This window comes from Octodon degus, unplaced genomic scaffold (genome assembly GCF_000260255.1).
Source record: "Octodon degus isolate 3935 unplaced genomic scaffold, OctDeg1.0 scaffold00010, whole genome shotgun sequence".
NCBI classification, from domain to species: Eukaryota; Metazoa; Chordata; class Mammalia; order Rodentia; family Octodontidae; genus Octodon; species Octodon degus.
The window spans coordinates 18,010,949-18,022,499 of record NW_004524586.1 but is presented as its reverse complement, the minus strand read 5'-3'; the positions used below and the strand labels follow the sequence as shown (position 1 = coordinate 18,022,499).

At 42.8% G+C, this 11,551-nt stretch overlaps 1 protein-coding gene across 1 annotated transcript in view; it reads left to right on the top strand.

Annotated features, from left to right (window-relative positions):
- The window catches only part of LOC101565432 (erythroid differentiation-related factor 1), a 44,165-nt gene extending 34,545 nt beyond the window's left edge, over positions 1–9,620 (top strand). Inside the window, exons 15-20 of the mRNA XM_023709049.1 lie at positions 1,823–1,981; positions 2,166–2,315; positions 4,098–4,251; positions 6,874–7,013; positions 8,167–8,315; positions 9,360–9,620. Coding sequence (XP_023564817.1) covers positions 1,823–1,981; positions 2,166–2,315; positions 4,098–4,251; positions 6,874–7,013; positions 8,167–8,315; positions 9,360–9,540 — 933 coding nt within the window. The 3' untranslated portion in view covers positions 9,541–9,620. The remainder of the gene's footprint in view (positions 1–1,822; positions 1,982–2,165; positions 2,316–4,097; positions 4,252–6,873; positions 7,014–8,166; positions 8,316–9,359) is intronic.
- Positions 9,621–11,551: the final 1,931 nt, after the last annotated feature.

The following is an 11,551-nucleotide window of genomic DNA, read 5'->3' as shown; positions in this document are numbered from 1 at the left end:
CTGTCTAGTTGGTTAAAAATTAATGGGAGAAAGTGTGAATGTAAAAGCACCCAAAGAAAAGAGACCTTGCTGGCAGGTGGGGTGCAGGGTTCCCAGCAGAAAGGAGGGATAAAAGATGAGCAGGCTTGAGCTGTGCAGGAATGTACGGTAGAGTAAAACAGGACGCATGCCACCATCTGAGGGAAGTGCTCAGGACAGACATCATAAAGCAGAGGTTAACATACTCTTTCATGTAGAGAACAATTACGAATCACGGAAATTAAACCATTCCAACAGAATAACGAACAAATAACCTTGATTAACAAAAACTCATAGATGTGCCTGGCATGGTGACTGCACAATGATAGTGTGTGCACTCAGGAGGCGGAGGTTGAAGGGTCACTGTGAATGCGAGGCCGGCCTAGGCTACGTAGCAAGATACTGTCTCAAAGAAACCAAAAAAGAAAAGAAAAAAATTCATACTTTTTTTTTTTCTTTAAAAGAAAGTAATTGACTAATATGGAAGAGGAAACTCTCAATTCATTTTATTTATTTATTTTTATATTTTAGGGAAGAGTCTACAGGGTGTTCAGGGTCTCACTACTAAATAGGACTCATACGATCCACCTGTTTATAGGCTCCCAAGAGCTGGGATTACAGGCACACGCCACCACGCCCAGTCTCAGTTGCCATCTCGGCACACCCTGGGGGCGGGGCTGGCACTGCAGGCCCAGGGTTTGAACTCCTGGCCCCTGCACCTGCTTGCATCAATTCATTTTAGATGAGACTTAAAAGTTGAGTTTCTTTAATTTGGTAGAATGCTAAATTTTTTGTCAACCCCAGTGTTGGAGAGAGTATGGTAAATGGATACTTAACATGTTTGAGGGAGCTGGGGAGATGGCTCAGTAGAATAAGTGCTTGCTTGGCAAGTGCAAGGGTCTGAGTTCAATCCCTGATTCTGGAAAAAAAAAATCATATTTGAGTATATTGAAGCTAAATGAATTTTGTTGTTCTTTGAGATAGGTTCTTGCTGTGTAGCTCAAGCTGCTGTTGAACTGGTGGCACTCCTCCTGGCTCAGTCTCCCAAGTGCTGGGAGTACAGTTATGTACCACAGGCCTGGCTTAAAATTACATTATTAGAGAATGTTCACCTTATAGTAAATTTTAAAGTAAGAGTGACCTTGTTTTTCTTTTTAACACTTACATATGCACAAGAAAAAATTAAATAAATGAATACCAGAAATGTAGGAATATTACTGAGTGATGGATTTCAGTGTGATTTTTGTTAAAGTATAGTGGCATTTGTCAATGGGTGTGACAAAGGGTGATAGGAGGGGTAGTATTTTAAGTAAAATGGTTCTCAAATTATTTTCAGGTTACTAACTTACCTGTTAATATAATCTGTAATTTTCATTCATTCAAAAACAAACAAACCAGGAAACTGCCTCAGGCATTAGCCTTAGTCATAAAGCAGCCAGAACTGGCTCATTGTACGTTCAACAGTGGCTATGGCATTCAGTCCACTTTATTTTTTTAATTAATTAATTATTTATTTGTGTGTGTGTGGGGCCAGCTCAGTCCACCAGGGGGCGGGGCTGGCTGGCATGTGGTGCTGGGGGATTGAACCACGGTCCCTGTGTTTTGCTAAGCTTGTTCCAAGTAGGTGCTCTAGACCACTGAGCCATCTCCCCAGCCCCCAGTCCACTTTAAATAACTTAAAATATTGTCCTTTTTCTTCATGATGCTTCTTCTTTTCTAGACTCCCCAAATTAAATTGATATCTGGATGGTCTTATACAATTATTCCTTTTAATGTACTTTCAATGTATTTTCCTACTTCACAGGCTGTTGATTACTATTTGAAAGCTCTGAGGTCACTGCGAACACGAGACATACATCCAGCTGTGTGGGATTCTGTGAACTGGGAATTGTCCACTACTTACTTTACTATGGCAACACTACAACAAGATTATGCTCCATTATCCAGAAAAGCTCAGGAGCAGGTAGTAAGGTTTGCTTGATTATAACCTAAGTCCCCGACCTTCTTTAGTTTTTTAAATGAATTTTGAGTATCTGTTGTCATCTTTTCCTTGACAAACACTATTTAAATGTGAATGTTCTTGTGTTATAGTGTGATCATACAGCTTCTTATTTTTTTCACCCCTTTGGAAAAAAAATAATATACAGATTGAAAAGGAAGTCAGAGAAGCCATGATGAAGTCTTTGAAATACTGCGATGTTGACTTAGTGTCTCCTCGGCAGCCTCTTTGTCAATATCGAGCTGCAACCATCCATCACAGGCTGGCTTCCATGTACCACAGTTGTCTGAGGAATCAGGTATGGTGCTCTGAGTCAGTCCCGTGCCAAGTCCACTTAGAATATGGTGAGTGCTTTCTGAACAGTCTCGTCTATGCTGTAAGTGCCATGAATGTAGTTAGCTACTTCCTGCAAAATATGTCTCCTATGTGCTTTCCCTCTCAGCTGTGCCATGTGATTGGGTCTATTACAGTTGATGGGGCCTTAGTTCAAAAGTTACACTTTTTTTTTGTATTTTAGGGAAGGGTCTACAGGATGTTCAGGGTCTCACTACTAGATCAGACTCATTGTGATCTGCCTGTTAACAGCCCCCCAAGAGCTGGGATTACAGGCGCGTGCTACCATGCCCTGTCTCAACTGCCGTCTCAGTACACCCCTGGGGTGGGGCCGGCACATCGAAAGTTACACATTTGCCTGAATGTATTACAGAATGTTGTAAATGTGGTTAGTTAGATGTTAGAGTAATTTTTTTAAGTTTTAAAGTACCAATCTCTTATCTTCTATTAGGAAATAGAGCATACATATACATGCATGCAGAAAACATAGGTGGACTTTGTGTATGGTTTAAAGAATGACAGGGTAAGCCCTTACACCTGGCCTAGAAGTTATGCGATGGCCAATTGCCCTGAAGTCCCTCTGGTGTCCCTCTAGGAGTTGCCCTACATACCCACTGGATTAAGGCTGTCCTGAGCTTTCTCCACATCTTTTTGTCCTTCACACTCTGGTGCTGTCATGTTCATTGTACTATGAACTTCATGGAGCACATCATACATGTGCATCCTTCTGTGTCCTGCTGGTTGTTCACATCATGTTACTGTCATTTATCCATATTGATGCTCTCACACCTTAATAGTACTCAGTAAATGACTCTTTCATAATTTTTTTACCTGTCTTGTGGTTATTGAACTTTGGGGCTGAGTAACACTGTTAGGCTCTAGAAGAATCTAGGTCTACTATACATGACGCTGCATGACCTGGGACTCTTACAAGAGCTGCCCATGAGTCCTGGTGCCCCACTGCATGTATCTCTAGAGACTGAGGCCTAGATGAAGGTGTCAGAGAGGCTGCTTAGCTTGTGCTGGAGATGTGTGTCCATTAGTTTTCTCAGTGATAATTTTCTGGTTCATTTTGTAGCTTTTCTTCCTTTCTCAATACTGAGACAACTTACTGTACAGTTGTTTGAGTTTGCTCATGTCTAGGTTGCCCTTATTCCAAGATTATTTTCCTTTGGGACACAGCTTTATCTGGAAAGGATTTCTTTCTGCTGAGCTGTAGTAGGTCTTCAAACAAAGGAGACCGATCCAACAGAAAGTCATAGGAACTGAAGATTATAAACAGAGGAGGAAGATTAATTTTTTTAGCCGTTGGTACTGGGACAGGTGGATATCTGCACATGGAAGGATAGATGAGGCATCCTCCCTTACATCAGAGACCAAAATTAATGGAAATGGGTAAAAACCATGTGCAAGGGCTACAGAAGAAAACTGCAGGAAGAAAGTTTAAAAAGTGTTTGGTGATTCAATCGGAAGGTTTGATTAAATAGTTGGTATGAACCCTACTCTTGAGATTTATTTTTTAATTTTAGCCAGGGATATAGTTACATGGTACAGTGCCTTCCAGGGAAGCACAAGGTTCTGAATTGGATTCTTGTTATAAAAACAAAACAGGGGCCAGGGAGATGGCTCCGTAGAATAAGCGCTTCCCTGGAAAGCGCAAGGGCCTGAGGTCAATCCCTGGTTCCGCAAAAACAAAACAAAACAAAACAAACTACAACTTCTATTTTTTAATTTATTTTTACTCTAGGTTGATGATGAATGTCTTAGGAAACAGCACTGGTTGCTAGCTGATCTTCACTATAACAAAGCTGTAAAGCTTTTTCAGCTTCTCAAAGACGCTCCCTGTGAACTCTTGAGAGTACAATTAGAAAGAGTGGCATTGGCAGAGTTTCAGATGACCAGTAAGTCTGACCTCCCACTTCTCTGATCTGTCTGCATTGGTTTAGTGTCCAATTGTCTTAGAGGGGGCAGGCCTGTGCATTGCCCCTGGATGGGAATAGTCCCGTCTCCCTCTCAGTTTGCCTGTAGTTGTGGATGGGTGTGCAACTGGAGACTGAAGTACTTTTTTGTAACTTAGAGAATCCAGTTTCAACGTGCAAAATGACATAGAGGAAGCAGGAAAAGAGGAGTGGTCCTCACCGGCTCCCTTAAGCCTGGAAGTGACACCTGAACAGTTTTGGGCTGCGGTCCTTGAATGGACACCGCGTAGTACCTGAGAAAGCTGGAGAAAAGTTTTCAGGGAGGAGAGTGCTAAGGAAGCTGGAGTGTCCTCCCTTGTCCTTTCCATTCCAGGGACTAAGCTGATGCTAACCCTTTGTGTTTTCTCTGCACTCGCTCCCTCTTGTCCTTAGACTGCCCCTTTCTTCCAGAGATGGTTTGTGAAGTATCTCTTTTGGAACAAATACTTATAGTGCAGCAATGTATTTGGCTTCATTTAAATCTTTTTCTTGTGAATAGTATTTAAATATTTTTTTCAGTAAAGTTTCAGATGCTGATATATTTCAGATATCTCATTTTTGAATAGGGAAGCTCAGCCCAGGACATCCTTGCTAATATTCTTACATCTGAAACTTCTGAAATCTGAAGTACTCATGTAGGCCTGGAGGAGGGAACCAGGAAGGTGGCGTGGTGCCACGTTCCTTGCGCACTCATTTGGGACACTGGGTACAAATTTGCTAAGATCACAAGTGTAGTAAATTCACTTTTAAAAATGTTTGAGTAGTATGTATATCTTAGGCAAATAACGTGAGTATTAAAAGAACTCTTATTAGCTAGGCTTGTGGAGTTGGTAAGCCAGGTAAGTAAGTGCTCTAGCTTGGCCCAAGTGGCACTGTAAACAACTGAGCTCTCCCGCAAGACCCCAAGTGCTCTAGCTTGTAATGACTTTGTATCTTTTTTTACCCATCCTATGACTCACTCTTCTCAGTGTCTCTGTGATCTGCTCCATGCCTCAATAATATTTCCACACATAGTCACAGTCTCATCTTCCAGATTACAAATTCACTGATTTAGAAAGACAATACATTGGGCTGGTGAGATGACTCAGTGGTCTAAAGCACTTACTTAGAACAAGCTAAGCCAAGCAAAGCAGAGGGACCGCGGTTCAATCCCCCAGCACCACATGCCAGCCAGCCCTGCCCCCTGGTGGGCTGAGCTAGCCACAAAAACCAAAAAAAAAAAAAAAAAAAAAAAAAAAAAAAAAAAAAAAAAAAAAAAAAAAAAAAAAAAAAAAAAAAGAAAGACAATACATTGGTTTTAAGTCTGGGATTATGCTGTGAAGGACAAAACAGCAGTTACTCCTTTCTTCCAGAATGGGGAGTCTCCAAACCTACTTTCACTGGCATCAGCTCCAACTTTAAGGGTACCCAGGACACCACAGGCTCATTCAGTAGGGCGGCTCAGAAGGCACAGAGAGCTGCTCTCCCCTTGGTTGCAACTGCCTATAGTGCGAAGCAGGGCGCTTCCAGCAGTTTTTTCCCACCGAGTTACAGACAGTGCTGTACCCGCCTTTCGCCAGCAGTAATGGGTAACAAACAGTACCACACTGACCCCAACCAGAGCTCACTCTGGCCTTGCGACCCACAGTTTGGTCTGGGATTTTTTCACATAGACATGAGTGACTGCTGTGTGGCTGGCTCGGCTGCCGGTCCTCTGCAGGACTGTGAACCAAAGTCCCCAACATACATCGCTTTGTTCTGGTCTTCAGTATAGCCCCTTCCTCCATCCCCAACCCCCAGTAAATAAAGACGCTAAGCAGGCAGGGCCTTCCAGGCTTAGCCCTCACCTGGTGGAGTGAGACACAAAGCAGGCCTCTCTTCCAAAAGATTAGTGTTCTGCCCTGCATCACTACATGCACATTGACTGAGCTCAAGGAGAGCAAGCAGCAGCACAGATGCACCATAGTTAGCTGCACTCGGAAAGCTCTGGAGTGAAATGCAGCCTTACTCTTCTGGTCTGATGGTGCCTTCGGACAGATTCTGCAGTGCTCAGCACGCACTGAGTGCTAAGTGACTCGACCAGGCTCACACAGCTGACACATGGTGCAGTGGCCTTTGAACCACAGAGCCCTCTCTGGGCCTCCTCAGCTGTTGTTTCTGCCTCTGGTCTCTGTTCCAAGAAGGTTATCTTCTCACCCTGACAAAACCAAATCAGGAGACAGAAGCAGTTTTGATTTATCACTGTGTTTGGCTTTATTCTTTTTTTCCCTCAAAGGAAAATTAGTGAACAGAAGGGGGATTTAGAAGATTTGTTGGGATTCTCCTAAGTGTCTGCGACACTATGTGAACATCAGTATTTTCAGGTGCACATGGTGGTGCACGCCTGTAATCCCAGCACTGAGGAGGCTGCAGCAGGAGGATTGCTAGTTCAAGACTAGTTTAGACTACATAGTAGGTTCAAGGCCAGCCTGAAATACTGAGACTCTGTCTCAAAACATAAACCAACAGATCAGAATTTTCTCTTACCATCAGATGGATTTCTAGCTGTGTAGCTAAATGGATGACCATTTGTGCTTCCTGCCTTAGGTCAGAATAGCAATGTTGGAAAGTTAAAAACACTATCGGGGGCTCTTGATATCATGGTGAGAAGTGAGCATGCGTTTCAGCTCATCAGGAAGGAGCTTATGAAGGACCAGCTTATGAAGGACTCAGACCAGAGGAGTAAGGTTGCATTTCAGGTAAATGAAGAAAATCATTTCTTTAGAGTTTTATGTGCCTTATACCAAACGATGGCTACATATAGTGAGCACATAGTATGTGTTCATAAAATGTGTATTTGTGTGTGTAGATGCATAATATCCCATTAATACCGCCACCAATTTTGTTACAGTGGCAAAACACTGAAGCTGCTGGGTAACTTATGAAGGGGAGATATTTATTGCGTTCATAATTTTTGTGGCTGAAGGGTCCAAATAGCATGGCACCATTGTTCTGTGAGGACCCCTGGCTGTCCCAAGGTGGTGAAGCAGAAAAAAATCCTGACACTAGTAAAGTGGGCCAAGACATGAGCTAACCTCCCCTTATGCCTACTCATTCTTGCCTGATCGAGTCACAGGAGACCTGGCCTCATGAGGGACAGTGTTAACCCATTCACTGGGTTGAGGCCCCTCCACCAGTTCTTCTCATGAAGCCTGCCTGTTACAGCTTCCATCAGCTAAAACGAGGCCCCAGTCCATGAACCCTTACAGGAAAAACTGTAGCTGTTACTCTGGTGTGGTAAAAAAGACTAAACTGCTTCATTTAATTTGCAAGTATATCTTCTAAAAGATTTTAAGATTATGGCTTAAGGAGACCCATAAATCATAGTTAGCTAAGGCACTAGTTACCAGGTTATAAACCCTCTCTATTTGTGAGAGAGTTTTTTTTTTTAGTCAAAGACAGAATCACCATCTTCTCCATAGTCTCCACTAACCTGTTGGGGAGCAGTTGAATGGTGAATGGGATTAAGCAGACTCCACTGAAGGCACTTTCTGTGTCTGGGCATACCAGCATTCGTGCTGCCTTCGGCTGCTGTAGACACTCTTTGGTCCCTATCCATCCACCCATTGCCTTCCCATCCTTGGTAGTCAGCTCCTGGGTAGACCCAGTTCCATGGTGCCCTGCAGGGACCAGTGTTGGAAAGGGAGGAGACTGTCGCTTGGGATTCCTTTCTTTTTCTCTTTATTTAAGTGCTTCTTAGGTGTGGGACACATTTGTTGTGTTTCAGGCTGTCAAAGTGATCTCTTGTGCTTTGGGTTAATTTGTCTTGGTTTACATTTGATTGAATTAGTGAAACTGCACTGTTATTCCTTAAATGAAGTAAGACTTTGTCATTTTTAGCCTAAGGGTAGTGAAGCCAGTCCAGCTACTGATTCTTCCAGTCTTAACCAAGAAGAAGTGATCAAGCTCCTCAGTATATTTGAATCTCGACTCTCATTTCTTCTCCTTCAGTCCATTAAACTGCTATCTTCAACTAGAAAGAAAACATGGTAAATTACATGATTACTTGTGGAAACTTCTTTCCTAGCATCTTACCTATAAAGAGACTTTTTATAATCTCTATAGACATTATAAAGAAAAATAGGTTGTGTTCTTTCTTGTATATGGAAAATGCAGAATTTCAAGAGGTTTTCCTTCTTGACTTGTTGAAGGTGAAAATCATCTCTGTGGGGCCAACTACATATTCAGCTTGTAGACAGGGCATTGGCTACCAAGAGGTAGAAATCCTGTTTGTGTGATGTAGTCCCTGGGACCCTGTTGTGGAGACTAGCTCTCCTGAATGTGTATCTAATGGGAAATCTGGCCCACAGTTTAGATATTCAGGGAGGGAGAGAGAGAGATGGTGTAATCAGTTGATCTACCACGAGAAGGTACAAAATTTTCAGAACAAACTATGAGAGTAAGCAAAGGGAGTGGCGTAACAATACTCTCACTGTGTGACTTTCTTGGGCCAGCAGTTGGAGCTGCTGAGTGTAGAGTGAAGAGACACCAGGAGGCTCTAGTGGTGGGGGTGGGAGCTGTAGGCAGCTCTGGGGGGGCCGGGGCTCGAGCTGGCGCCCTGTAGCTACTTTTGATGTGAGGTCTACACTGTTCCAGGGTCGGTAGGCTAGGCTAGGCTTACAGAGGTTTGCTCCACTTCCCTTCTACCTTGTCTCAGCTCCACTGTCTCTCGTCTCTCAGTTGTGGCAAGTACCACCTGGTGCTCCCTTGATTGTTCATTGTATGTTGTCTGCTGGTGCTCCCCACTCTACCCTTAGCAGGAAGCAGGGATCTTTTTTTGCTTTGGTTCACTGCCCAGAGCAGCTCCCTGTGCACAGTAGGCTTTCAGATATTTATAAGAAGTTGAATGAATGTACTAGTTTTAATTTGTATTTGACATGTCTAAAAACAGGCCCCAAAACAGTAGCTATAAAAAGATAGGCACGAGTGCCAGTAGTGGAATGTGGTGCTCTGTACAGTGTGACCCTTGGCCTCGTACTGTTTGTTTCGGGTCCCTTTCCACTGTTGCCTTCATGTTTTCTTTTTCACCCCAGCAGTAGCATTGATGAGGATGTGGTCTTCAGAACTAATAAGCAGATCTACTCTCAGCTTTTGAGAGCAACTGCGAACAAAGGTGCAAGTCTTTTGGAAAGAATCGACATCATCATCCATCTACTGGAGCAGCTCGCCCATGGCGGCAGTCCCATGAGTGGTGACTCTGTCCCCGTCCAGTGACCACGCCCAGAGCCGTGTCACCCAGCATGCTGTCAGTGCCTTCTGAACATGGGAGCTGCTTTGTCCATTTGGTGCTGTTTCATTAAATGTAAGGAAATACCCATCTGGCAGGGAGGACAGTGGAAACATGCCGTTCTTCCTACTGTAGACAGAGTATGTGGTAGGGTTCTCTGGCTTCTCCATTTGAAGTTCCAAAAGCAGAGTCAACCCAGAAGCTTCCAGAATTTGTTCTTTGAGAAGTATGAGTTACCTCACTAGACATTGTGTGATGCAATTACACCTTAAATATTTTTGAAGTATGTTAAGCTACATATATTTAAGATACAAGTATTTTAAGTGAACTGTTCCTTTGGTCAAGGGAACTGTTATCCAAATGATTTTATAGGTTCAAATAGGTTTTAGAAACTTCCTATATGTCTATAATGTTTTATTCTAAATTGCACAGAAAAGTGTACCCTTTTAAGATTCACTGCAAGATATTTTAAAAACTGGCCATGGTGTAGACTGTTCTAAATGCATGTTCTAAAGGGAGTTGCTTTTCTTCAACTTCATATATAAATAGTTGAGTAAGGATAGGTACTACCCCATTTTTTTTTTCATTTTTAACTTGAAACTGTGAATAAGATAAGAAAGCTATTTTGAATAAAGCATTTATTTAAAATATTTTTGTGTGTGCTGATTGTCAAGTTCTGATTTGGGGAAAATATTTTTGTATTTTTCATTCTTCATATTGAGTCAGCATTTGGACTCAGTTCAATCAATAACTTTTACAAAGCTTATACATTAAAAATAAACTTCTGCTGTCCACTAAGTGAACATGACAGCTACTTGTGCTGCTCTGTGGGCCATGTCCAGTTGCATATGTATACATGACCAGTTTTCAAAGTCTGCAGAGGAAAGACTATATTTGACCTTCATAATTAATGTCCTCAGTTTCAACAAAGACAGTATACCATGTAAATTACTGACTCTCATGTTCAGAAGACAGTGTGGAGTGCTGTACCTGACACCACTGTGGCCAGCCTGCCTGCACAGGCCTGATGGCAGGGAGTGATCCCAGGGACTCCCTTCAGTCCTGCCCAGAGGGCCATCGTGTCACCCTACAGGTCCTCCTTATTGACCAGCAGCCCCTTCCTCACCAGCCCCACCTCACTGTAGGAATCTGCGATAAATGGATTTTCAACTGCTTTCTTAGAGATTTTCAAGTGTCTTCATGGCACTTGGAATGAGTTGGCACCACCTACGTTAGCTTGGCGGAATTCTCTTACCATTTATCCAATTCTTTGTTTATTTGGCGTGTCCTGTCTTTGGGACAAATGTGCATCCTTGGCAAAGGTTAGTCGCTGAATATTTAAAGTTTTGTCTAACTTGATGGAAGTTCAGGATACAAGAGTGACTGATCTTATCTCCCAGTCTTTCTTAGCTGAATAGCCTTTCCCTCAAAAGGATGATTGTCTTTAACCAAGAAACTATGAATTCTACCTTTCCTTGTCAAAGAAAGAACATGAAACTTTCCACAGGAAAAAGTACTTTTTACATGTATTTGTAAGTTGGCAATTTAAATTCAAATGAAAGCTTCAGGAGGTAGCTATATTTTAGCTGTTCCTTTTGAACAACTGTGTTACGGGTGGCCTGATCACTGATGATACCCAGTGGTCCTCAGTTAATTTCATTGTCCACGTGGCATTGGGTCTGGTTTTGTTTTTAAATGTAATAATCGTGTACTAGTTAAAGGAACACAATGCCTATCCTAGATATAATGGACATGGCAAAAATAAAAGTACCAGTGGCTTTCGGAGGTGTACTTCACGGTCTGGCCTTGAGAGCCTAAGTGAACTATCAGGGTAAGTTTACTGCTTTCCAAGGAGAGGACTGCGCAGATGAATTACAGTAAGCCAGAGAAGCTTTTCTGTTCAGGACTGCCAGCTGGCCCATGCAAAATGGAGCACATAGGACAGGCAGGAGACCCCCAAGGACTGGATGGAGCCAGAAATAGGAGGTGGGCCCAGGA